This window comes from Myotis myotis, unplaced genomic scaffold (genome assembly GCF_014108235.1).
Source record: "Myotis myotis isolate mMyoMyo1 unplaced genomic scaffold, mMyoMyo1.p scaffold_m19_p_19, whole genome shotgun sequence".
NCBI classification, from domain to species: domain Eukaryota; kingdom Metazoa; phylum Chordata; class Mammalia; order Chiroptera; family Vespertilionidae; genus Myotis; species Myotis myotis.
This window is the reverse complement of record NW_023416323.1, coordinates 5752215-5778035: the sequence shown is the minus strand read 5'-3', so window position 1 is coordinate 5778035 and position 25821 is coordinate 5752215. Positions and strand designations below refer to the sequence as shown.

General features: G+C 53.0%; 3 protein-coding genes across 9 annotated transcripts; all 3 read left to right on the top strand.

The window, feature by feature from the left end:
• Positions 1-1413: 1413 nt before the first annotated feature.
• On the top strand, positions 1414-4849 carry MIA (MIA SH3 domain containing). Of its 2 annotated transcripts, XM_036346406.1 has the most exons (4): positions 1414-2115; positions 2205-2338; positions 3788-3898; positions 4210-4849. In XM_036346406.1, exons 1-4 carry the CDS (start codon positions 1989-1991, stop codon positions 4231-4233), a joined length of 396 nt encoding a protein of 131 aa, XP_036202299.1. In that variant the 5' UTR covers positions 1414-1988; the 3' UTR covers positions 4234-4849. The 2 variants fall into 2 exon arrangements, with proteins under 2 accessions (XP_036202299.1, XP_036202298.1); XM_036346405.1 differs by having other exon boundaries at positions 3788-4813.
• A 164-nt stretch (positions 4850-5013) lies between these two features.
• On the top strand, positions 5014-14185 carry RAB4B (RAB4B, member RAS oncogene family). Of its 2 annotated transcripts, XM_036346403.1 has the most exons (8): positions 5014-5194; positions 6486-6566; positions 6837-6951; positions 8197-8259; positions 8338-8492; positions 9605-9700; positions 9795-9925; positions 13818-14185. In XM_036346403.1, exons 1-7 carry the CDS (start codon positions 5179-5181, stop codon positions 9908-9910), a joined length of 642 nt encoding a protein of 213 aa, XP_036202296.1. In that variant the 5' UTR covers positions 5014-5178; the 3' UTR covers positions 9911-9925; positions 13818-14185. The 2 variants fall into 2 exon arrangements, with proteins under 2 accessions (XP_036202296.1, XP_036202297.1); XM_036346404.1 differs by lacking the exon at positions 6837-6951.
• A 1646-nt stretch (positions 14186-15831) lies between these two features.
• EGLN2 (egl-9 family hypoxia inducible factor 2) lies at positions 15832-25212 on the top strand. Of its 5 annotated transcripts, none has more exons than XM_036345941.1 (7): positions 15842-15926; positions 16367-16431; positions 16975-18065; positions 23371-23490; positions 23910-24046; positions 24237-24304; positions 24577-25212. In XM_036345941.1, exons 3-7 carry the CDS (start codon positions 17223-17225, stop codon positions 24630-24632), a joined length of 1224 nt encoding a protein of 407 aa, XP_036201834.1. In that variant the 5' UTR covers positions 15842-15926; positions 16367-16431; positions 16975-17222; the 3' UTR covers positions 24633-25212. The 5 variants fall into 5 exon arrangements, with proteins under 5 accessions (XP_036201833.1, XP_036201834.1, XP_036201831.1 ...); XM_036345938.1 differs by having other exon boundaries at positions 15853-15926; positions 16214-16431; XM_036345939.1 differs by having other exon boundaries at positions 15881-15926; positions 16265-16431.
• Positions 25213-25821: the final 609 nt, after the last annotated feature.

The following is a 25821-nucleotide window of genomic DNA, read 5'->3' as shown; positions in this document are numbered from 1 at the left end:
GTCTTATCATTAAAGAGGAACGTCAGTGAAGTGATGAGACTTGTAACACCAAATGCAGACTTTCTCCCTGTAAGATCTGAAAGATTGGAAGTAGAAAGAGATGGTCCCCTTTACTACAAGGCACAGTGTTATTGCAGACGGCAAGTGGAAACATCTTGCCCACCACACTGGTTCTGTGGTCAGCAGATCCCAGTCTCTGCTGTCTGCATGGGGGACATGCAGACATTCCTAGCTATCCCTTCACCCACTCAGTCATTTTCGTGTGTAAAGAGGAATCTATATTAATACTGTGGTATTTGTGCTGTTAACTCTCCACTGCCAGGCACTTAGCAAGCACTCAATAAATTCAGCAGATACTTGCTGAGTACTTTTTCTGTGCTAAATACTGTTCTTGGTATAGGATATACAATGGTGAATAAAATAGACAAGCTAATGTCAAGTACTGTGTACCAGCAAAACATCATGGAGTGATGAGAAGGTGAGGCTGGGGAACAGTGACTACTGGGTGATTCAGGAAGGCCCTTGGAGGAGGTGACATTTAAGTAGAGCTGTTGAATGTTCTCACGATACTTGGTGCTGGGTATTGGGCATGTTTTACATGCCCCTGATAAATTCTCCACCCAAGATTGATTGTTCATCCTCTTCCCCCCTAAAAAAATTTGGGCTTGCTGTCCCAAAGGTGAGAATGCCTGGGGAAAGAGATGGCTGCCCAGGAGAATGATCTCACCACGTGGCTCTCTTATTTGAGGCACAATTTAGAGGTGAGCCTTGAATTCAAATCCTCCACTTTTTTATTCTAACTCTGGGCAACTGAACTCCAAACTCAGTATGGGCCTGGACCCAAATCTAGCCCCTGTACTTCCTGGCTCTATAACCTTGTGGACAACTTTAAGGCTCTGTTTCTATTTCTACACAAAATGGGGTATATCAAGGGGCATCTTATACACGGAAGTCAGTCGAGGAGGGAGCCATATGGGTGCATAGCTGACCATACCTTGTCAAACAGGCTTCCTGCAATCATGAACCTTATTGTTAATGACATCAGCTGATGCCATAATTGGAGGTAGAGGTGGAGAGTGCACAGATGCAACAGGGACCAGAGCGTACTGAGCCTATAAAGATGTCAAAATAAAAAGACAAATACGGGTAAGCGATAGTCTTACTCTGCAAAATTCAAACTGAATGTAATCAGCTCTGCAAAAGAGCATGGAAATAGAGCTGTAGAGAGACAATTTTGACCTCCCACTGAGTGTATGATCAGACAGTGGAGAAAACAGGAAGAAGAACTCCTTAAGATGCCAAAAAGAAGGCCTGACTAGTAAGAGGAAAACCAGCAAAATGTTTAAAATACTGAGTTCTTAGTTTTGGGTTTGAAAAGCGGGGGGCCGGGGGGGGGTCTTATTCATGGAAAAATATGGTAATTAAAATGGTAAACGCATTATAAAGAACTATTAGCTTTTATCTCTATTGTACAGATGAGAAAGGTGAGGCTCCAAAAGGAGAATATAGCTTAGCCCAGGTCACTGAGTCCGGAAGTGACTGGTGAGGATAAATAATGATCATGGCAGGGTACACCTAGCCTAAGGTCCAACATATAATATTCACTCAGTATTTGAGAGCTGGCGCTATTCTTGGCAATCAAAGGGCTGCCTGTTCTCTCAGCACAGGAAATTCCAAGCTAGGTACCCAAGCCAACTGGAGAAGATGGAATTGAATATCTCAGCCTGCCTGTCTGGGCCTCTGACTGCTGAGGGGGTAGCTGGGCAGCTTTGGAGCTCTAGGCATTTCCTTGGGTGGGAAGCCCCCACCCTGTCCTTGAAATGGTTCTGGCTGGGTAGCAGCCTCTAGGTGGTGTGGGCGAAATTTGGGACTGGTTTAGGGCAGGGACAAGACTAAGAACACAGGATTTCTTGTACTGCTGTAAAGAGGGAGGGAGGAGGAAATTGGAGACCCCGTTCCCTGCTTAGTCACTCTCCTGCTCATAGTCCATGATGACTTGGTCCAGGGTGTTCCTCGGTGTCATCTTGCTGTCTGCCTTCCCAGGATCTACTGTTGGGGGCCGCCCCATGCCCAAGCTGGCTGACTGGAAGCTGTGTGCTGATGAGGAATGCAGCCGTAAGAGTTGGGGTTGGGGTTGGGGTTGGGGGGCTTGGATTGCCAGCCTGAGTGGAGGGTGTTATCATTCCCTTATATTCCTTCCCCAGACCCCATCTCCATGGCTGTGGCTCTTCAGGACTACGTAGCCCCCGACTGCCGTTTCCTGACCATACACAGGGGCCAAATTGTGTATGTCTTCTCTAAGCTGAAGGGCCGTGGTCGGCTCTTCTGGGGAGGCAGTGTGAGTCTTGGGAGAATAGAAGAAGGGGTATGGGGCTGGTGTGGGAGTGCACCCTAATTTTCCACATAAAGGGAAAATTTGAGGAGTGAACTAAAATAGAGTTTAGGGGTACTATTGTGATCTACTTTTACCTTGTTTAGCAATAATTATAGGGCACCTCCTATGGTGTCAAGTTCTGTTCTAGGCACTGAAGATATAATCCTATGTAATAAAAGGCTAATATACAGATTGACCGAATTGCAGAAAAACTGGTCGCTATGACATGCACTGACCACCAGGGGGCAGGTGCTCAATGCAGGAGCTGCCCCCTGGTGGTCAGTGTGCTGCTCCCACAGGGGGAGCGCTACTCGGCCAGAAGCACTGAGCTGGGCTCATGGCTGGCGAGCACAGTGGTGGTGGCGGGAGCCTCTCCTGCCTCCATGGCAGTGCTAAGGATGTCCGACTGACGGCTTAAGTCCACTCTCCGGGGAGTGGGCCTAAGCCGCCAGTTGGACATCTGCAAGGACTCCTGGACTGCCAGAGGGTGCAGGCTGGGCTGAGGGACCGCCCCTCAAGTGCATGAATTTCGTGCAGCAGGCCTCTAGTCTATATAATAAAAGCCTAAGCGACCATTACGGTGGAACAACCAGAATGACTGGTTGCTATGATGCGCACTGACCACCACGGGGCAGACGCTCAATGCAGGAGCTGCCCCCTGGTGGTCAGTGTGCTCCCACAGGGGGAGGGCTGCTTAACAGGAAGCCAGGCTCAGGGCTGGTGAGCGCAGCAGTGGGAGAGGCTCCCGCCTCTGCAGCTGCGCTAAGGTGCAGCGAGCAGGCAGGCGGTAAGGAGTGAGGGGTCCCAGACTGTAAGAGGGATCTGGGACTGCGAGAGGGCACAGGCTGGACTGAGGGGACCTCCCATCCAGTGCACAAATTTCGTGCACCAGGCCTCTAGTAGCAAATAATCCTCATCCAAGGAGTGAGGATATTTTTTCCACTGATTTTTAGAGGGAGTGTAAGGGAGGACATGGGAAGAAGGGAGAAACATCGATGTGAGAGACACACAGATTAGGTGACTTCCACACGCTCCCTGACCAGGGCTGGGGAGATTGAACCTGCAATCCAGGTATGTGCCCTTGACCAGGAATCGAATCCTCAATCCTCCCAGGCACAAGGCACTCTAACCACTAAGCATACTGGCCAAGGTGCAAATAATCCCTTTTATTCTATTGGAAGAAGACAAACCATCAAAGTTAGCCAATATGCTTCTTTGAAAATGCATGTGAGTGAATGGGTGACTACATCAGGTGGTCAGGGAGGCTTCAGAACAGGTGACTTTAAGCTGAGATCTGATTGACAAGGATGGAGCCAACCACGTGGAGATCCCTCGAGAGCTAGTACAAAGATCTTTAGGAGTTGTGAGCTTGTCACTTTCCCAGACCCAGGCTTTTAAACCCCTTTTCCCTAGGTTCAGGGAGATTACTATGGAGACCTGGCTGCTCGCCTGGGCTTTTTCCCCAGTAGCATTGTACGGGAGGACCAGACCCTGAAACCTGGCAAAATCGATGTGAAGACAGATGTGAGTGTGTTGGGGGCTGGCAGGTATCTAGAGGGAGGATCCTTGGGTTTTGATAATGGGCAAAAAGGCTTCTACCTTTGGCTGCCTGGAAGCCTAGCCAAGTTTTCTGCCTCAATTTTCTCATCTGTAAAATAGGGCATGATTTCTAAGTCCTGTTGCAGTTGAGAGGTGCAAGATTACAGGGTTCTGGGCTATTTTGCATTGCACTTGTGTGGCCAAACTTGGCCCCTAAGGCCTTTGCTAAAATCCCTAGATCCTTTGTGGTGTGACCACTGGTTTTGTCCCCACTGTTTTCCTTTTCTCTTTTCCAGAAATGGGATTTCTACTGCCAGTGAGCTCAGCCTACCGCTGTCCCAGCTGTTTATTTCTTCCAGCTTTATGCAAATACATCAGCCAAATGCAAACTGCGATTCGCTGTGGTCTTTCTTTGTGGTGGGGATCTATTGGCATAATGGAAATGGGTCCCCAGGTTCCTGAGTCTGGCCAATCAACCACTGACTGCAGGAACGTCAGTGGTTGCTAGGTAGAGTTTCACTGACTAAAAGCACTTTTTCTAAGCTGGGTACCCGAGGTGGGCTCCTAAATTTAGATATCGCACACAATCTGAACAGCCCAATGGGGAATTGTAGTGTCCTCTAAACCAATAAATAGAACGATGTGAAATTATTGGGAATGAGCCAGTTGGATCTTGAGGAAGACAGCAATCGCAGAGCAGAGGTCTTCTTGGAAGATTATCTACAACGGGAGGAAGGAGGTGGTTAACTTGCGCGTATTCCCCCAATTTTCATCCTTCCTGCCTCTGAGGTCGAAATCGCACTTGCTAGGCTCTTTAATCTATCCGGTCCTTACTCTCTTCTTTGCACCCATATCCCCGCCCCCAAGTCCTCTACTACCCAATGTGGAGTCTCGACTTGGCCCCCCAACTCCTGACCAAATCCGTTTCTTCGCTCGGCTGCATCTGTACCGCCCCTTCCCACTTGCTCCGCCAATCGCTTGTCTTGGTCCCGCCTCTTTCCGCTCGTCCTCTCTCACACCGTCAATCCGTGCCTTATGTCCCGCCCTCTGACCGCTGAGTCCGCCAATCCCTGCCTTTGGGAAGTGTGGCCGGGTATCCTGAGGCCCTAGGGGTCGTGCCGGAGGCGGGTGGAGGCGGAAGTGGCGGCGCCGGGCGCCTGGAGTAGGAAGAAGCTGGGGCTGTAGCCGGAGTAGAGCGGCTGCTGTCCGAGGAGCAGGCGCGGCCGCGGCGCCATATTGCGGCCCTGAGCGGCCACGACCAAGTCATGGCCGAGACCTACGGTGAGGATTCTGGGCGTAAGCTGCGGTCGGGTGTCCGGGCCCAGGAAGGATGCGGCCTGCGGGAGTGGGGCGGGGCTTTAGTCAGGGGGCGGGGTCTGGTGTTATGGGGCAGGGCCTAGTGGGTGCTGGGCGGGGTTTAGTGGGTCTGAGGCTGAGCTTAATCGATTTGGGCGGGGCCTGCGGGTCTGGTTATGGGTTTAATAGTTTGGGGCGGGAATTGAGGGAGGCCTGGCATGATGGATCAGGTGGCTTTGAGGGAGAGGGTGGGCCTTAACACGTCGGGGCGGAGCCTGCGTGGTTGGGGCAGGGCTGAATAGCAGGGATCGAGTTTGATGGGTTAAGGGTTTCCTGCAGGGATGCTCTGGACCCTGTGACTGCTCTGGCTTGAGAGGTCTGGAATAGGGTTGTGGATGAGTTGTCTTTGAATTATGGGGTGGGACTAGTGGCAAGGGGTGAGCCTCAAGCTTGAGAATAGGGGCAGGGCCTTGGGTAGAGGGAAAGGAAGGAGGGACTTAGAATTGGAAAATCAGGATGGATGGATAGGAGGTGGGAGGACAGGGTGCAGTAGAAAGATCACTGGTTTAGGAGTCAGAGGGAGCAGCATTCATTCAACAAATAGGGAAAAGCATAGGCAACAAGTGCAAAAACCCTGAGGCCGGAAGCAGCTTGTCATCTTCACGGAGTAGACTGAAAGCCAGAGGCTAGAGTGGAATTAATGAGTCAGAGCGGCAGCAGGTGAAGTCATGAGGGGCAAGGGTGATATTGTAGTCCTTTTTTTTTTTTAAAATGTTCCCAGTAGGCTGAATGCTATGCTACCAACATAGCAGGAAAAAACCTATTGGGGAAATGTTTTGTGGTCATGTCCACGGCAAATGAGGATATTGTAGTCCTTGATAAAAGAGGCCTTAGCAATGTAATAGCTAAGATCTTGGACTCTGGAGCCAGTTGGCCTGGGTTTGAATACCCACTTTGCCTAGCTCCGGGGGGCCTTGGGCAAGAGAGTTAACCTTTCTGGCCTCAGTTTCCTCATCTGGAAAATGGGGATAATTATTAGTACAACTCCTTCATAGAGTTTTCCCAAGGATTAAGGGAGTTGTTGATGTAGGTAAAGAACTTTAGAACTGTGTGTGGTACATGGTAAGCATTATATAAGAATTTTCTATTATTATTGTTACCCACTACTCTGCTTGTGTTTGTTTCTCTCCCTGTAACTGTAATGGCCTCTTGGTTTCCGTATTTTCTCCTGTATGTTTCTGTCTGGATTTTCCTGATTCTGGCTCCATCTGCTCAGACTTTCTCTTCAAGTTCCTGGTGATTGGCAGTGCAGGAACTGGCAAATCATGTCTTCTTCATCAGTTCATTGAGAATAAATGTGAGTGTCTGGGAGTGGTCCCGGGGGCACTGAATGATGGGTATGGGCATGGTGTGAATAAGTGGGCAATGGTTGGATGGACAGGGGCAGAACGGCCCATAGATACACTCCAGTGCTGGCTGCCTGGTTCTTGCTATGGTGTATGCTCTTGGCTAGTTCCTCCTTGAGCCTCAGTCTCCCCAGCAATGGGAATGGGTTGAGGGGGCCTTGGAGGACAGGGAATCCTCTGAGCCCCTGCACTGCCTCTTTTTGCCCTCCCACTACTCCCAGTCAAACAGGACTCCAACCACACGATCGGAGTGGAATTCGGATCTCGGGTAGTTAACGTGGGTGGGAAGACTGTGAAACTGCAGATTTGGGACACAGCTGGCCAGGAGCGGTTTCGGTAAGTGGGCTGGGCTCCCAAGGAGAGAGAGAGTGGGGGTGGGAGTGGGGGAGGAGAGAGGAGAGGAAATGGGAGAGAGAGGTGTGCAGAGACACTTGGAGATACAATGATAGAGCAAGGGGATACTGAGAGGGCAGGCAAGGCAGAAGGAGGGAGACAGAGCCTGAGGAGCAAGTACAGACAGCCAAGTGGAGGAGGAGCCTGGAGAGAGGATGACAGAGACAGTGAGAAAAACAGACTAAGAAGCATAATACAGGGTGAGAGAGCCAGGGAGAGACCAAGCCTGAAGAGAAAGATACCTGGGGTGGGCATCAGAGGGTAGAGATGGAAAGAGAGTGACTAAAACAGAAAGGGAAAGGGACACTTGAAAGAGATAAACAGAGAAGGAGAGAGAAAGAGAGAGACCGTGAAGAAGAGAAAGATAACTGAGATGAGACAGAGAACAAAGACAGGGAAAGGGGGACAGGAATAGCAGATAGAGTAACGAATAGTTACTCAGTGCACAGTATGTCTTCAGGAAATGTCTGGAGAAAGGTGATAGACATATAGAAACCCTGAGTCTGAGGAAGAGACAGAAGAGAAACAAGAGAAGAAGAGCTGCTAAGTTAATCGTTGTGTGTTAGTTTACTGTGTGAGGTGCACAGACGCCAGGCCAGAGACAGAGAGGGCGAAGGAAAGACAGGTGTGCGACACAAACTGGGTTTGCAGTAAGTGCTCAATAAATGCTGTGGAATGATTGCATGAGTTCTAGAGGACCCAGACTGGTGGCACAGGGAGATGCAGACAGTTGGCCACACTGGGAAGGGGGCTTCCCCCAGACACAGCAGAAGAGGGATAGGCAGATGTAGTTGCATAGCATCTGGCCAGGACTAGGCAAAAGGGAGATGACAGAAAATGAGTATGAATGAGACAGAGACAGAAATAGAGATTTAAACACACACACACACACACACACAACAGAGACAGAAAGACAGACCAATGAAGGAATACAGAAAGACAGGGACACAGGAGAGTCAAAGACAGAGAAAGACTAAGAGGCAAACAAAATGCTCAGTGATATAGAGGTTGAGGGAGATAGAGACTGTGAGACAGAGAGGCATTGTAGTGAGACCAGGTCATGCCAAGTTTTGGGGGAAGGGCCAGCAGTGAAGGGAGCCTCCAAACCACCAGTCTTTCTCTGCAGAGGGGGGCGGTCTTGGGGCAGACCCCAGCCTCTGAGGTGACTGGGTCCCCCTGGCCCCCCAGGTCTGTGACACGGAGTTATTACCGAGGGGCAGCTGGAGCCCTGCTGGTGTACGACATCACCAGGTAGGTGTACGAAATGGATGGGGTAGGACCTGGGTGGCCCCTCTCCTGCACCTACCTCCTTTTTTTTCTTCTCCACAGCCGGGAGACTTATAACTCGCTGGCTGCTTGGCTGACAGACGCCCGCACACTGGCTAGCCCCAACATCGTGGTCATCCTCTGCGGCAACAAGAAGGACCTGGACCTGGAGCGTGAGGTTACTTTCCTGGAGGCCTCCCGCTTTGCCCAGGAGAACGGTGAGAGCCATAGGGTGAGCCACAGGGACGGGAACAGTCCACTGGGGCCGTGGACCTTCTGGCTCTCTCTGGCCGTGTCCAGCAGGAGAATGTGGAGGTTTAGAGAGGTCTGCGTTCAAATGTGAGTGTTGCCACATGTATATCATGTGACTGCTCTGGTCCTCAGTTTCCTTGTCTAGAAAGTGGGGCTCACAATGTTTCTGTCTCACATTCCGCATGATGGTTAAGGGGCATGGTTCATGGAAAGCCTTCAGCACCCCCTGGATGGAGTGGGTACTTGATAATGCTGGCTGCTAAGAAGGTTTCAACCACCATGGCGAGGGCACAGGGTATTGGTGTAAGCTAGAAAATGCAAACTCCAATGGCCCTAGGGGACAGGCATGTTTTGTGATTAAAGGAGATAGGTTGGGGTTGACCATGTTAGCAGGCACTGGCATCAATGGAGTGTACAAGACTGACAGCCTGTTAAAAGGAATGCAAGTACAAATCCATTTGAAAATATTGTGTTGGCCAAATGTCTGCTGGCTTAGGGACTGTCCATGTTCTTCCAGTTTGTAACCTCCAGGTTTAGAGGAGGTTTTGCCATCAGAAAGATGTGGGTTTCAATCCTGGCTCTTAATTTACTTTGAGGCCTTGTCATATGACTGATGGGTGAACTGTAGTGGACCTGGGCCTTGCTAGATGGCGCTAAGGACACGGTGATGATGACAGCATGGGCCTAGCTCACAGTCCAGTGTCGGGTAGGTGGGCAAGCAAGTGCATTTCCACACAGTGATAACCCAGAGGGATCAGGACCAGGCTGGGGGAGACACAGGGGCCCATGGGAGCCTGAGGAGGCACCTGACCCATCCTGGGAGGTCAGGGAGGACTCTCTGGGGGACCTCCTGTAGTGAGACCAGATCATGCCAAGATCATGTGTGATCTGAGCTCTGAAGGAAGAGCTAGGTGAGTACCTGGGGAGAAGGGCATTCATGGCAGGGAAATGGTGTGTATGAAGGCCAGGAGTGAGGGCAAAGGTGGCACGTTTGAGGAACAGAATGAGAGGCAGCAGGTCAGGGTTGGAGTAGAGGATGGGGATTGACTGAGGTCCTGACCTGAGCATCTGCCCCCAGAACTAATGTTCCTGGAAACCAGTGCTCTCACAGGGGAGAACGTGGAGGAGGCTTTCCTGAAGTGTGCCCGCACCATCCTGAACAAGATCGACTCAGGTGAGGCACAGACTGACCAGAGTGGGAATGGGAGTGGAAGGTAGGGGCCAGAGGTTTCCAAGGGACCCATCCTGACCTCTCCCCTCGCTCCCAGGTGAGCTCGACCCCGAGAGGATGGGCTCAGGCATTCAGTACGGTGATGCTTCCCTTCGCCAGCTGCGGCAGCCTCGGAGTGCCCAGGCCGTGGCCCCACAGCCCTGTGGTTGCTGAGACCTGCGGAGCCAGGTGGGATACTGGGGACTCAGGGACTGCAGGGGTGGTCTCCTGGCAAGGGGGAGTATGGAACAGCGACAGAGACACAGAAAAGGAAAGGTGACAAAAAAAAGAAACAGCGAGAGAAAAATGCAAAAACACGAGTTAAAGGAACCATCTTCCTGGCCAGGGGAAGTCTGGCCTGGATCTCTGACCCTCCCATTCATATTTCATGAAATATTCATTGAGCATCTACTATGTGCCAGGCCCTGTTCAAGTCACTCATGAAACACAAAATCCCTGCCTTCAGCCCAGCCAGCATGGCTCAGTGGTTGGGCATTGACCTATGAACCAGGAGGTCATGTTTCGATTCCCGGTCAGGGCACATGCCCAGGTTGTGGGCTAGATTCCCAGTGTGGGGTGTGCAGGAAACAGCCAATCGATGATTCTCTTTCATCTCTGAAATCAATAAAAATGTATTTAAAAAAATCCCTGCCTTCATGGAGGAGACAGACAATAAATAAGATACATAAGTAAATTATATAGTCATTAGGGAGATAAGAGCTATGCAGGGCAAGGAGGGGTGTGGGGTGGGGAATGGAATTTTGAACAGGAAGATAAGGCAAGGCCCTACTGAGAAGATGACATTTTTTTTTTAAATCCTCAACCAAGGATATTTTTTCCATTGATTTTTCTAGAGAGAGTGGAGGGGACGGAGGAGGGGGTGAGAGAGAGAGAGAAACCTTGATGTGAGAGAGAGACATTGACTGGTTGCTTCCCTCACCTGCCCCAACCTAGCTGGGGAGTGAACTTGAAACCCAAATATGTGCCCTTGACTGGGAATCAAACCCGAGACCTTTTGGTCTTTGGGCTGATGTTCTAACTACTGAGCAAACCGACCAGGGGGAGAAGGTGATATTTGGGCAAAGACTCAAAGAAGGTAAGGGAGGCCCTGGCCGGCTTGGCTCAGTGGATAGCGCGTCAGCCTGCGTACCGATGGGTCCCGGGTTTGATTCCAGCCAAAGGCACATGCCTGGGTTGCGGGCTCGATCCCCAGTAGCGGGTGTGCAGGAGGCAGCCGATCAGTGATTCTCTATCATCATTGATGTTTCTATCTCTCCTTCTCCCTTCCTCTCTGAAATCAATAAAGAAATATATTTAAAAAAAAAAAAAGAAGGTAAGGGAGGAGGTTATATGGGGATTTGGGGAAAGAGTGTTCTAGGCAGAAAACAGCTAGTGCAAAGGCCCTGTGGCAATGCTATGCCTGGCATGAGTAGAGAAGACCAAGGAGGCTAATGTGGCTGGAGTGGAGTGTGTGTGTATGTGTGTGTGCATGTGTGTGTTGAGGGGGTGGTATGGTATAGCAGGAGATGAGGTCCGAAGTGCAGGGAAGCAGATGAATTAGGGTCTTCTGAGCCACAGGGAGGACTCTGGCTTATACACTGGATGGGGTGGGAACCATAGGAGGGTTCTGAGCAGAGGAGGGATGGGATCTGATTCGGGTGTTCATAGGGTCCCTCTTACTGCATATAGTGGGGGACTGTGTGGAGGGCGTGACCTGGAAGACCAGTGAGCAGGCTACTGCAAAGTGAAGGTGAGAGATGATGGTGGACAATACCATCATCTGGGAGGAAGGGGGGCAGAGAAGGTATTTAGGTGTATATAGGTTCTATATCCTCCCTGGTTTCTGTCTCCTCTTAATGTAGCCATTGGGTCTTTCTAAAGCACATCCTATCCTGTCTCTCTTGCTTAAAACCATTCATGGCTCCCAGGGTCCATGAGATATAGCTGAGGCTCCTCAGCCTGGTGTTTGACTCTGCATCTCTTTCCTGCTTCAACTTGCATCTCTTTCCACCTCTCAGGCCACTGTAGCCACACTAAAGTTTTTTCTATATTTCTGGGTCTTTGCTCATTTTGCTGCTTCTGCCAGGAACACTGTTCCTTCCCTCTTTTCCATACTAACTTCCTCCCTCTCCTTCAGGAAGCCGTGTTTGTTCCAAACGACTTGACAGGCTTGCAAGATCCTACAGGATTTGGTCCCATCCTGACTTCTCTAGGGGTGTGAATGTCTTCCCAGTGCTCCCTCTGCACTTCATGCCCATTTCCCCTCCCAGCCATTGGCAGTTCCAGAGTGGCTGTGGGGGAACGGGGTTATACTGGATAGGCTTTGAAGGCAAAACCAAAATGATTTCCGGATGAGTGCATATGGAATTTGAGAGAGGAGTCCTGGGTAAGTTCCTTGGGTAGTGCTCTTTTTTCCATCCAAGCCTTTCCATCTGCTGTGCCTCGGTTGGGTGCGCCTGTCCTCCCGCCTCCTTTCTTACACCAACTCCTATTCTTTTTCTTCCTTTTATCCCTTGAAAGACTCTGGCTATGCAGAAATGAATGAGTATACTCTTCCCCCCAGGGCTTAGCCCAGGGTCTGTTTCAGGGTTTGCTCTCAGGGAATCAAATATAGTCAGATGATGTTTTTTCACTTTGTTGACTGCAATCTGTTGGAGGAAATATATGTTGATCTAATACAGGCACACACATATAAAACTGAAACACATGTTTTCTTAGCACCAATATTCTTTTTTTAAAAAATTGGTGATATTCACATAAGATAAATCTAGCCATCTGAAAGTGTGTCATTCAGTACTTTCATAAGATTGTGCAACTACCACCTCTGTCTAGTTCCAAAACATTTCATTACCTTAAAAGGAAACTCCGTACCCACTAAACAGTCACTCCTCGTTCTCTCCAGCCTCTGGCACCCACTTATCTGCTTTGTATCTCCATGGACCAATACCCTATATCATAACAGCCTAATATGCTAAGGGTCCGACCTTTCGACCAATTGCAATGATGTGCACTGACCACCAGGGGGCAGACGCTCCGACTGGTAGGTTTGCTTGCTGCTGGGGTCTGGCAGATCCAGACTGGGCAAGACGGGCTGGACACACCTTGGAGCCCTCCCTCGATCCCTACCCGGCCCCATCGTGCACCGGTGGGGTCCCTTGGCCTGGCCTGCACCCTCTCGCAATCCAGGACCCCTCAGGGGATGTTGGAGAGCCGGTTTTGGTCCTATCCCTGCAGGCCAGGCCGAGGGACCCCACCCGAATACCTGGGCCTCTAGTTATTACATATGATGCACTCCGATATTTTCTGTGTATTCCATTTTATTCTTAAAAAAATGTTTTTATTGATTTTAGAGAGAGAGAAGGGAGAGGGATAGAGAGATAGAAACATTAATGAGAAAGACACATGGATCGGCTGCTTCCTGCATCCCCCCTCCTGGGGATTGAGCCTGAAACCGGAAATCGAAATGGAGACCTCTTGGTTTATGGGTTGATGCTCAACCATTGAGCCACACTGGCTGGGCTCTATTTTCTTCTTTTTCAATCAAAGATTAGTCAAGGCCCACCAAACTGATTTCCCATCCCATTAATCCAGTGTTGCACATTGGAATCACCTGGAGATCTTTAAAAGCTACTGATGCCTGGGCCTCCCCCCAAAGATTCTGAAGTGATTTCAGGATTCCTGGAAGCTCCCAGGCATTGATATCTGTAACAGAGCAATGACTAAATATGTATCCTCAGTTTAGAAAGCCCTAGAATAAGACCTGGAGTCAGGATGATCCAGGACTGTAGAAGTTACATAGAGATACAAAGGTGGGGACATGAAATTTAGACACTGAGCTACCTTTTTACAGACTCAAGGAGACAGCTCTCTGAGGAAACAAGGAGAAACTCTCACAGAGAATGCCACAAGTTACATGCAGATGAGAAATAGAAAGTCAGATAATGTAGAAACTCCTGGGGAGAGAGAAAGGTATGGAGAGACAGACGCTGATAGGAGGGCACAAAGATACCCAGAAATGAGACAGACACACCAGCTGGACAGAGCCAGGATCCTTCCAGTTCACCTCACACTTTTCTTTCAGCTCACCTGTTCTCCAGGACCAGCCCTGTCCTTCTGACTGGGGTCCGGACCTAGGCCCTGGGAGGCCAAGTCCCTCACCTGGCCCCAGAGAAGCTGTCCTGACACCTGTTCCCCCTCCCTGGCCTGGTTGGGCCTGGCTGAGGGGCAAGACTGAGCCACGGGGGAGGGGGGAACCCATACCTGCTGCTGCTTCCTCTGTCTTGGCTACCCTCTATCCCCCTCGAACTCCTAACCATTCTCAAAGAGTTCCCAAAGCCTGTGACCAGGGCCATTGGCCCCAGCTCCCCCGGCCCTGCCATTGCGAGTACGAGTTATTTATTACCTGAAGGCTTACTTCTCCACTCCCATAAAGCATTGTTTATACCTGTGTCTTGGCCTTCATCATTTTGGGATGGCAGGGAGGGAGGGGAGGCAGAAGAGGTATCTAATGGAAGAATGAGTACCATGGTGTTTGGGGCCACGTTTCTGGATCAGACATGGTGTGGAGGTACACCATGACTCCGTGACTCAGGTAGGTGCCTGTTAACGAGGGAGTCTGTCACTGTGTGCACATTTTGTGACAATGTGCGCTGGAGGCCCACATATATAACACTGATGTCCCTGTGTGCCATTATTGATGGTATCTGTCGGAATATGTGCTGCTTGTGTGTGTGGCACTGTTGTTTGTGATAATTCTGTGTCCTTAGTGATTGTATTTATGAGGCTCTTTGGGACATCGAACAACATGAATAAGAATTTAGGCCTGTGGATGATACCTATACATGCCTGATGCCTGAAAGCCTGGGCAGTGTCTAACTTGCATGAGTGCCTCTTAGGTCTTTGTGTGTGTGTGTGTGTGTAAATACATTTTTTATTGATTTCAGAGAGGGAGAGAAAGAAACATCAATGATGAGAGAATCATTGATTGGCCACCTCCTGCATGCCCCTCACTGGGGACGGAGCCCACAACCAGCACATGTGCCCTGACTAGGAATCAAACGGTGACTTCCTGGTTCATAAGTCTGTGCTCAACCACTAAGCCATGCACGGCAGTCTGTGTGTTTTGATGTGAATTTGACTCCTTTGATACCTGTATGTGACCGTGAACTCTTTCTGTGTGTATGTGGGGCTTTGTGCAACCTGGACTCACGTGCATACTGAATCCAGCCCAGTATATTATCTTGTGTCCAGGTGAACCTAGGACACCTCATGCTATGCCAGGGACAGATAAGTCCCCTCCGGACACTCCCAACTGCTTAACCGCCCTCAAGTCTGCTTTAACCCACACAGGGAAGGCCTGCGTCTCTGTTCCACCTAGCCAGGGGATGGGGGCATTTAAGTGGACCTCCCTTCCGTCTGGATGTGTCAACCTCCAACACAATCCTCCCAGGCCCAGTCGCCTAAAATGTTCTTAAAAGACAAGGCTGTCATGCAAACATCTCTGCGTGGCTTTCCTGGGTTACTTTATTCTGACTCGAACACTTGTTGCGAGGGGACAGGGCGGAGTGGGTTATCATCCCTTCTAGTCTGAGATCCCTCCCCTCAAGGACATTCCGCACTGCTTTCCTCCGTTACATAAAGGCCTTATGTAAATTATTGCTGGCGTATTCATTTACATATATTTCCCAACTACCTGCGCCGACATTTCTCAATATCTCATCCCTATTCTTGAGCTGTGAGAAGGTGGAGCTGTCCATGTAAAAGACATCGATCTTTGCGTGGCACATCCCGACCGGCTACTCATTCCGCAGCGTTCTCGGCTCTGAGAAGATGGGCTTGTCTATGTAAATAGCATTTTTTGCATATTCCCGCATGTCAGCAGAAACTTCCCCGATTCAGCCCTTTCTAAATCCGAGCCTCCTCTCGCGAAAAGGGGGCGGGGCGTAGGATGCAAATGAGCCTCGTGTCGGCCGGCCCCCTCCCCTCTTTAGAGTGTGGCTGTTGTGAACGCCCATGCCCCGCCTCCCGCGGCTCGCGCCTGCGCACCGTCTCCTCGGCCCGGGTGCGGTCACGTACCCTCCCGGAGAGGCGGGGGCGGAGCGTCAGGGGCGGTGGGGGCGGGGTATGGCGAGCTGTGCGGCGCAGGGCGGCTGGAACAAACGGCGGCGCCGGGGTCGGAGGAAAAAGCTCGGTGAGGAGAGCTCGGGGAGGGAAGGGAGCGGGCGGAGAGGACGCTGGAGTCGGGGCGCCGGCGCGAGCCGGGCAGGGCGTGGGGGCGCGCTCCGGCCCGTGGCGGCGGAGCTCGGCGACCCTGGGGAGGAGGAATGGGGGTGGGGCGTGGGGGAGGGATCGCGCGACGGGCACGTTGAGTGCCTGCCGTGGCGCTGGTTGAGGTGGCAGCGGGCAGCGCGAGCCTGGCCGGGGGGAGGGGAGTGGGCAGGGGTCCGAGCGGCGCTCAGGCCCGACCTCCGTCTCCAGCTGTGCCCCGACGGGGTCGCCGTGCTCGTAGCGACGGGAGTTGGTTGGTAGGGGGCGCTCGTTTCGCCTAGTCCGGTCCCCGGTGCGTGAACCCTATCCGCCCTTCCCTGTCGCTGGGGAGCCCTCCTCCTGCGACTCCCTTCCGTCCGTCAGTCTGTCTCAGGACCTCCCTTCCGTCTGGATGTGTGTCAGCCCCCAGCAGGCTTCCTCTCGTTGGGGTAAGGTCGACCCCTCCACCCCGGTCTGTCCGGCTGTCTTAGGCCCTCCCTCCCAGCGTTTCCCCGGTTTTTCTGTCTGCCCCCCCTCCACCCCCCGCCCTCTGTTTTCTTTGTCTCTGGACTCCCCAGTTTCCTCTGCCTGTGGACCCCCACATTCCCTCTGTGTGTCTCTGGAACTCCCAGGCGGATCCCCCTGTTCGTCTCTATTCCCCACTCCCTCGCGGTCCTTTCCTACTCAGGCCCCTCCCTCTTTTCTGTCCGTCTGTCCCACCTGAGGTGGTTCTCTCCCCTGGCCCCGCAGTCCTCTCTCTGTCTTGGGTCATCTACCCAGCTTTACTCCTCCACCTGTCCCCCCTGACTCTTATCTGTCAGTGACTCCCCCCCAAATTCCAGGGGTCTTCACCCCCTAGTTGGCTCAGGTTTTTTTGGTCTCAACTGTCAAGTTTGTCTGCCTTTCTACTGCCCCTCCACCCTCCACCCTTTCCCCAGCCAGCCTGCCTCTAGGTCCTCAAACATCTCTTTTTTTTTTTAATCTTTCTCCAGTAACCCTGACAGGTCCCTTCCCAAGCCCCTAGGGACAGCAGAGGACTTGGGGACCAGCGAGCACCCCCAGGGCACAAGAAGAGCTGCTGCCACCTGCCCTGCCTCACCCTGCCCCACGCCAGGCCCGGCCAGCCCTGCCACCCCGGCCCCCAGCTGCATCAAGTGGAGGAGGAGGAGGCAGCGGAGGAGGGTGGCACCATGGGCCCAGGCCGTGCCCTCCATGCCAGGGGGATGAAGACGCTGCTGCCATGGACAGCCCGTGCCAGCCCCAATCCCTGAGTCAGGCTCTCTCTCAGTTGCCGGGTTCTGTGTCAGAGCCTTTGGAGCCTGGCCGGTCCAGGATGGGGGTGGAGAGCTACCTGCCATGTCCCCTGCTACCCTCCTACCACCGTCCAGGAGCACCTGCTGAGGCCTCAGCAGGCAGTGGGATCCCCAGAGCCTCAGCCACTTCCACCTCAGCCAGCACCCTGCTGGAGGGCTTTGGTGGGCAGGGTGGTGGCGAGCTGCAGCCACTGCAGAGTGAGGGTGCTGCGGCACTGGTCACTAAGGGGTGCCAGCGACTAGCAGCTCAGGGTGCCCGGCCTGAGGCCCCAAAGCGGAAATGGGCAGAGGATGGTGGGGATGCTCCCGCACCCAGCAAGCGGCCCTGGGCCAGGCAGGAGAACCAGCAGGCAGAGGGAGAGGGTGGCCTGGGCTGCAGCAATGGCGATAGCCATGGCCATGGTGAGGCCAGTGCCCGCTTGAGGGCAGAGGAGCTTCCTGCTGCACCTGAGCGCCTGGCTCTGGACTACATCGTGCCCTGCATGCGGTACTATGGCATCTGTGTCAAGGACAGCTTCCTGGGGGCGGCGCTGGGTGGCCGCGTGTTGGCTGAGGTAGAGGCCCTGAAGCGGGGCGGGCGCCTGCGTGATGGGCAGCTGGTGAGCCAGCGGGCTATCCCACCACGCAGCATCCGCGGGGACCAGATCGCCTGGGTGGAAGGCCACGAGCCAGGCTGCCGAAGCATCGGGGCCCTCATGACCCACGTGGACACTGTGATCCGGCACTGCACTGGGCGGCTGGGCAGCTACGTCATCAATGGGCGCACCAAGGTAAGGCTGCCCAGCACACAGTCATTGGATGCCTCATCCTCTGAGCACCAGTGGGTTTGGAGACACTTCTGGGGTCACAGAAGGGTTTAGGCAGCTTCAGTGGAGGGACTGTTAGAATTTGCTTTGGGCTTTCACTCCCTATGGGGACTCTAGAGGTCTGTGTGCTTTCTCCCTCTGGGCCATAGCTTGTGCACCTATAAACCAGGGTTTTGTGCTTTTTGATCTTACCAGGGATTCTCTTGAACATTCATAGCCCCACACATGTGCATGGGCCATGGTGGGGTTCACAGGCTCCTGATGTCTGTTCATGGGCCCCAGACCAAGAGCAGCCCATAGAGATGTCCCTGTCCTCATCCTTTTCTGGTCCCCCATCCTTTCATCTGTCACTGTCTGCTGGTTTGTCTGTCTAATTCATTCTGTCCCCATTGTCTCTGGCTGTCCACTCGGCCTCCCAGCCAGGAGAACCAGGAGGTGGAGGGCGGCGGGTGGCAATAGGTCAGTGCCAGGCTGGCCATAGGTCAGTGCCAGGCTGAGGGAGGAGGTGCTGCCTGCGCTCCTGGTGCTGGACTACATTGTGCTCTGTGTGCAATAGTGTGGTATCCGCGTCGAGGACAGCTTCCTGGAGGTGGCCTTGGGTAGCTATGTGCTGGCTGGGGTGGTGGTCCTGTCCTCATCATTCCCATTTCACCCCATCCTCGTCCCTGTTCTCCATCCGATCTGTCCTATCTGCCCATCACTGTATCCCTGTCCGGCTCAGATCTGTTCCTGACGACCTGCCTTTGTGTCTCTTCTTGGTCCCTTTTTCTTTAGAGTAGTAGTTATTAATATTTTTAGGGCCCTGAGTCTTTTTCAGAATCTGCCATTTTACATCATTTTCTTAAGGAAAATGCTGATTTGGTTGGAGTTTATGGAGTCAGGGCCTCCTGGGCCTCCAGCTGCCCATTCTAGAATCTGGGCCAGGAGCTCTGCACTGGACAATGGTCCATAGGGCCTTTCAGGCCTGCTGACACGATACTGCTCTTCATGGAGGGGTGTGAGGGCCCTGGCCTTGAGCCCAAGGCTGGGTGTAGATTGGACAAGGCTCTGTGGGGAGTGCCCACTGCACAATACCAGTGATGCCTGGCTGATGGCACAGGCTGGCTGTATTCTGCCCTTTGGGCATGAAGTTGTGTGCCTGATGTCCCTCCCTCCTTTCTTAGATCACATCTCCCCTTCTGCCCCTGTGCAGCTTCTCTCTCAGGCTGGAGCTGGCTCCGGATCCAGGCCTCCCCTGGGGCCAAGGCCAGTGTCCTCTCCACCCCAGCTGGAACTTGTCCTACTTCCCTCTCCCTCCGGTTACATGATAGCTGGAGAGCCAGAGGCGGCCCCTCCCTGGGCTCGCAGGAGAGATTAGTGGGAGTTTCCCTGACCACAGGGTGCTCAGCAGCCTCACCTCAGGCTTCCCCATCCTTGCAGGTGGGGGTGGACCACAAGAGCTGAATGGCCCAGGGCGGGACACTTCTCTGAGCCTTTGCTCATCCACAGGATAGGAAAACCAGGTTAAGCCTCCAACTAGTCTGTGATGTTTTAGGGTAGGGTAGAAGGGACAGATCTCTTCCCTTTTGGTGCCTTGGATGTGGTTGTAGGTAGGGCCCTGGCTAGAATTGGGGGTGGGGGGTCTTTTTAGCCCTAGGTGACTCTTAGGAGATAAACCAGGGAAGTATTATCCTGGGAGGTAAGCCAGGCTGGACTGAGAAGGGAGGGGAGGAGCCAACCCAATCACTGAGTTCCTCTCAGACCCTCCCCTGCCCCAAAGAGACAACCACTCCAGGCTTCCAGCTTTCAAAGGGCTCCCTCCCCAGGCTCTGCAGGGAGACAGTGCAGGGTGCTGGGATGGGTGGCCACGGTGGTGGGGGGCACTGATTGCTCTGGATCATTCTGAGTGGAGCGCCTGTGTTCTCCTGTCTTCCCTCCTCTTCCTCTCTAGTCCCTTTGCTCAGTTGGCCTGTAGGTGGGAGGGAGTTGACTCCCACTGGCATCTGGGACGACCAGAGGGCCTGGCTGCTTTGATTTGCCCCTTTAAGAGCCGCTCGGGGGTGGGGCCTGCTGTCATTGGCTCAGTCTCCAGCTTCTGATTTGAGTGTGTGAGTGTGTGTGGTGGGGCTCTGGGCACCTTGTTACCAATAGGCTTTAACTCTTCGGTTTCCTGGCTCTGATCCCAGCTGTCCCTTCCCTGAGGTGGAAGGGTGAGGAGCAGATTTCCACATTTCCGTGTCACTTCGCTTGTCCCTTTCCCTGGGGGGGGGAGGAAGTAGATGCTTCTCTGGGGCCAGAGTAGGCTTCCATCCTCCACTCCCTATGGTGTGTGTATGTGGGGAGAAGCGGGCCTTAAAGGGCCTGTTTCTGTGCCCAGCCTTCGTGTACAAATCCTGTTCCATGCCAGACTCCAGAGGGTGTCCCTGCTCCACGGTGGGAGGTCCAGAGTGAGGTGCACAGGGCAGGAGGCTGAAGGCCCTGAGGCCCAGAGGAGTGCTTTCGGGCAGGAGCTTCTCCTGGGCACTGGGAGACAGGCTGCCCTGGGGCTGCCCTGGGGCTGCCTGTTGGGCCAGTACTAGGTAAACAAGTACCTGTGTTGATTTCACCTCCTGAGGGATGGAGTGGAAAATCAGCCCCGAGCACTCCACGCAGGCCCAGAGGCCTTGGGATGAGGGTGGCCTGGGCAGGGAACAGTCAGGAGGCGGAGAGGGTGGAGCAGAGTGAGCGGTGGCTGGTGTCCTTGGAGGCTGTGGTCAGGAATTTGTATTTTTTAAAAAATATATTTTTATTGATTTCAGAGAAGAAGGGGAGAGAGAGAGAAATAGAAACATCAATGGTGAGAGAGAATCACTGATTGGCTGCCTCCTGCAAGCCTCCTACTGGCGGTCGAGCCTGCAACCCAGGCATGTGCCCTTGACTGGAATCGAACCCGAGACCTTTCAGTCTACAGGCTGAGCCAAACCAGCTAGGGCAAGAGTTTGTATATTTTATTTTTTCTGGATGCAGTGGGTACTTGAAGGGATTTGAACAAGGAAGAGCTGGAGAAAAAGACCTCTGGCTGCTGTACGGGGATGGCTTGTTGGGGAAGAGGTTGCAGCACTGGACCTTTCCCCACCCTCTCCTCCTGCACGACCAGCAAAATCTCCTTGGGTTCTAACTGGGGAGGCCTTGCCCGTCCCTAATTAGTGACTCACTGATTCCAGGCCGCCTGGCCCACAGCTTGCTCTTTCCTCCTGGCGAGGTGCTTGCTCAGAGTGCTGACCCATGTGTGGAGTGAACAGTGCAAAGAAGGTACTCCTTCTGGACCTGGGGCCTGCTCACTGCTGTGCCCTGGTGCCGCCAGAAGGAAGAGTGCTCTCCACTGCCTTACCTGGTGGCAGCTCTTCTGGCCTCTTTCCTCGGGCAGGTGCTGAGGTGGATCGGGTGCACGTGTTTCATGCAGAGTGGTGTGCATCCATGCTGGGTGAGCCCTGGGCGTGGTGTGTTGGGAGGAGGCCTTGGCAAGCTGTTTTAGCATCAGACACTGACCCTTTTTTGTTGTTGTTAATCCTCACCTGAGAATATTTTCCCCATTGACTTTTAGAGAGAGTGGAAGTGAGGGGGAGAGACACACAGAGAAACAGACACATGGATTGGTTGCCTCTTGCACACACACTAACCCGGAGCCCGGAATTGAGCCTGCAACCAAGGTACATGCCCTTGACTGGAATCCAACCTGGGACCCTTCAGTTCACAGGTCGAGGCTTTAACCACTGATCCTTTTGATCAGGAATGTTTATCTCAGGGCTGTCTTCCCCTGTGTGGCCTATAGGTACAGCTGAGTGTTAGTGGGAGTAGCAGCCAGCAGTCTGATCTGGCCTCTGTGGGTCAAGGTGTCAAGACAGATGGTCCCCGGCTGGGGAGGAGCTGGAGGGTCTTCATGTCAGTGCTTCCTTATTTGCCTCATGCAGCCCTTTTAGTGGCTTTGGGCAGAGGGTAGGACTGGGACTTTTTTAAAAAATGTGATTTCAGCCTGTGCTTTGGCTTTCTATCATGTGGCAGGCACTTGGTGCCTTCTCATTTATATCTTGTTCAGCTCCCACAACAACCTGTGAAATAGCTGTCAGTTGCATGTCATGGATGAGGAACTGGAGACCCCTCCCCCTCCCCCTTCCCCTGACATCACAGCTCATGTGGCAGCTCTAAGATGAACCTGTGTGTTAGGTCTGTAGGGACACCTGGGCCCTTTTCCTCATACCACATCCACCTTTTCCCTCAGTTCCTTGATGAGAAAAATAGGCCCCAAGTGGCTAGGCCCAGGCCTCAGCATGGTCAGGGCTGGCCAGGGCAGGGGCAGCTGTCAGGGAGAGGAGGTGAGAACTTTGTGGCTAGACCTGTGCACACAGAAACCTGCACAAGACCTTGAATTAGTCCTAACTATTAGATCTGTGTGGTCAGGATCCTCCAGCGTTAGATTCTCAGAGGGGTTAATGCCGTTGCTGTAAACAGAGCGGGTATTGTTAGCCCCATTTTACAGATGAGGCAGTTGAGCCTGCTAAGGTGATAGGACTATCTAGGGGTACCCTGCTAGTTATCCTTGGAGTTGGGATTAGATCTCAGGTTCTAGTCACACTCTAGGTTTCGACACTTGTTTAAATATGTAGGAGACATAATTTACTTAGCAGGCATTCTTTGTGGTCAGGCGCAGTGGTTCTCAACATTGCTATGCATTAGAATTACCTGGGGAACCTTTAAAAATTCCAGGCTCCGCATACATGAGAACTTTTAAGGTGGGCCTGGGTATCAGTGTCCCAGGTGGTTACACTGCAGCCAAGGGCGAGAATCCCTGGTGTGGGCTATGAAGCCACATCGCTGCATGCCAGAAAATGCTGACACTGGTTTTATTCTGCTGAAATGTCTGAGGTGGGGTCTGGTTATCTTTAAAAAATGAAACCCTCAGTTCCTCATTGAGCCCCTTCTGGGTGCCGGCTCTAGGGGTAGTGGTGGTGGTGGTGTGGTGTGGTGTGGTTGTTGAGGCACTGGAACTGTAGTTTCTGGTGGATGGGGGTTTGGCTAAAAAAGGTAAAAGTTGTGTGTGTGTGTGTGTGTGTGTGTGTGGGTGGGGGGGGGGGTGGGCTGTTGAGGCCCTGGAGCTGTGGTTTCTGGTGGATGGGGGCTTGGCTAAAAAAGGTGAAAGTTTGGACACCTGAGTCAGAGATGAGCAGGGAGAGTTGAGAAAGAGGAGGTAATGGCTGCTTCCCCAAATGTCTCTGCTTAGCCCCAGTAAACTACTTCAATCTGTCTCTGCCAGGCCATGGTGGCGTGTTATCCAGGCAATGGGCTGGGGTACGTGAGGCACGTTGACAATCCCCACGGTGATGGGCGCTGCATCACATGTATCTATTACCTGAATCAGAACTGGGACATCAAGGTAGGGTGTGGGGGTGGGGATGGGGGGGGTATGGTGTGCATCCACTTGGGTTTCCACTTCCAGCTCAGCTGCTAACCTTCTCTGGTTCCTCTTCTCTACCCACCTGGGGGTGGGGCAATCTGGCCCCTGGCTCCTCCTGGAGAATGGCACCTCCTTTCCAGCTGTGTGGTAGCAAAGGCCTCTCCTTCGAAGAATGGTGCAGTCCGCCCAGGCCCTGGCATAATGAATCCTCCCCTCTATTTCCTCTCTTCTTTAGTAGTTTCCTGCCCATCTCCATGGTAATGCAGATTCTAGGTTGGCATTCATTTTTAAGAGGCTGAATGGTGGGAGGGAGTGCTGTGTGCAGCTGCTATGCCCCTGGTGGGCTCCTGGGGACAGTAAGTGCCAGCCTCCTGCTTCAACCTCTGGTCTGCCCTCAGGTGCATGGCGGCCTGCTGCAGATCTTCCCTGAGGGCCGGCCTGTGGTAGCCAACATTGAGCCACTCTTTGACCGGCTGCTTATTTTCTGGTCTGACCGGCGGAACCCCCACGAGGTGAAACCAGCCTATGCCACCAGGTATGACCCATACTCTGGGATACGCTCAGGAATTCCCCCTGCATGACTAGGACACGATGAAGTACTGAGAGGGGACCTAGGTGGGAACAGAACCAGGCTCAGGGTAGGCTCTAGTGTCACTGTGGATATGGTGGCTGGAACTGAAGAAAAGTGATCTCTAACTGCCTTCCAACACTGCTCTGGTCCTCAGGTACGCCATCACTGTCTGGTATTTTGATGCCAAGGAGCGAGCTGCAGCCAAAGACAAGTATCAGCTAGGTACCCGCTTCCCAAATGGTGTCCCCTCCCTCAAGTCCTTCCTATTCCACAACTTCACCAGGGCTCTAGCCATCTCATCCACTTCAGTTTTTTACTAAGTTCCGCTGCGTTTTTCCTTACCTCTGCCCACCTTTCCTAGTCAGCCACTCTCCTGGTTACCCCAGCATGAGCCCCATCTCTTCTGGTCCTTTCCTCCCCTTCCCAGCTTTTTCATAGCCTCTTAGTCCTGTCCCTGCTGACTCATTATCTCCTGTCCCCCTCCCTCCCACCAGCATCGGGACAGAAAGGTGTTCAAGTACCTGTATCTCAGCCGACTACGCCCACCTAGTGGCCAACCCCAGAGCTGCATGGACAACTTGCCTTGATTTCAGGAGAGCCCTGGGCTGGTGCTGCCTGGCTAGCGGCCTACCAGTCTCGGTGCCTGCTCCTACCCTGCCACCGCTGCTGCTTCCGACTTTGCCTATGTCCTGCCTGGTGTGGAGGGTTCCCTTAGTTGCTGAGGACCAAGGAGGGGAGAGACCTCTGCTGGGACCTGGGTTGTGACCTGGGCAGGGGCCAGTACTGGGGGGCTACCTTTACTGGAGCTGGGGGCCTGTGTCTTGCCCTGTCTAGTCGTGCCCCTCTCAGGTGTGGAGAGCTGGAAGGGGGCATTATCATCTCCCACCAGGATGCAGAATTTGGGATTGAGGTGAGTCATGGCCTCTTGCTGGCAAAGGTTTGTAGGGGGAGTACCTGCAAGCCCCCTCACTCCTCCAGCTTAGAATGTGAAATGACTCCCAACCCTCTTGGCCATGGCACCCTTTGGACTAGGCTGCCGCTGCTTGGGCAGGTAAAAGGTGCTGGGAGGAGTATGGGTGTGAAAGTCCTGTCAGCCAAGAAATAAAAGTTTACCTCAGAGCTGCACATATCTGACTCCTCCTCTTCCTCTTGGCAAGGACATGCCTCCATCTGCAATTCATGGCCTTTGTTAAACAAAGGGGGTAAGAAGGTCTGAGAGTCAGTGAGCAGAGGGTGGCTGAGTCGGACCTCAGGGGCCACCAGGTAGAACTGGAAAGTGAAGGGGACATTGCCAAGGCCTGGTGCACTGCAGGGTGAGGTCCTTGGTGGGGCTCCCCACAAGGAGCGGACAGAACCGCTGCAGAATGGTGGTGAGGAAGAGGAGGATCTCTGATCAGGCCAGGCCTGCACCCAGTACATCCACTTTCCTGGGGACACAGATTAAGGGTAAGCACCCCATGTATCCTAGGGTCTGCCCAAGCTGGCCCCCTTTTTGTGTGGCCCATAACTGGGGCAAAGGGCATGAAGAAACTGGCCCTTATCCAGAAAGTTGGTGGAGTTGAAACAGTATGGATTCTTGAATTGGATAGGGTCCCATGTGCAGACACACAAGCAGAGAAATCATGAAGGTGCCCTAAAGGGAATGTGCAAGTGCCCATGAACTTGGCAAGATTGCCTTTCGTTGCCTTTCATGTAGAAGCCACTGGGAAGGGGAGCTTTATTTCTTGCTCCCAGGACTG

Bases quoted from the DNA above. Each gene is read 5' to 3' on its own strand.
- MIA (XM_036346405.1), top strand. From the start codon at position 1,989: ATGATGACTTGGTCCAGGGTGTTCCTCGGTGTCATCTTGCTGTCTGCC. The intron at 2,116-2,204 runs GTAAGAGTTGGG...TTCCTTCCCCAG, and splicing joins TGCTGATGAGGAATGCAGCC to ACCCCATCTCCATGGCTGTG. The intron at 2,339-3,787 runs GTGAGTCTTGGG...CCTTTTCCCTAG, and splicing joins GGCTCTTCTGGGGAGGCAGT to GTTCAGGGAGATTACTATGG.
- RAB4B (XM_036346403.1), top strand. The intron at 8,493-9,604 runs GTGAGAGCCATA...ATCTGCCCCCAG, and splicing joins CCGCTTTGCCCAGGAGAACG to AACTAATGTTCCTGGAAACC. The intron at 9,701-9,794 runs GTGAGGCACAGA...CCTCGCTCCCAG, and splicing joins CCTGAACAAGATCGACTCAG to GTGAGCTCGACCCCGAGAGG.
- EGLN2 (XM_036345940.1), top strand. From the start codon at position 17,223: ATGGACAGCCCGTGCCAGCCCCAATCCCTGAGTCAGGCTCTCTCTCAG. The intron at 18,066-23,370 runs GTAAGGCTGCCC...TGTCTCTGCCAG, and splicing joins TCATCAATGGGCGCACCAAG to GCCATGGTGGCGTGTTATCC. The intron at 24,047-24,236 runs GTATGACCCATA...TCTGGTCCTCAG, and splicing joins AAACCAGCCTATGCCACCAG to GTACGCCATCACTGTCTGGT.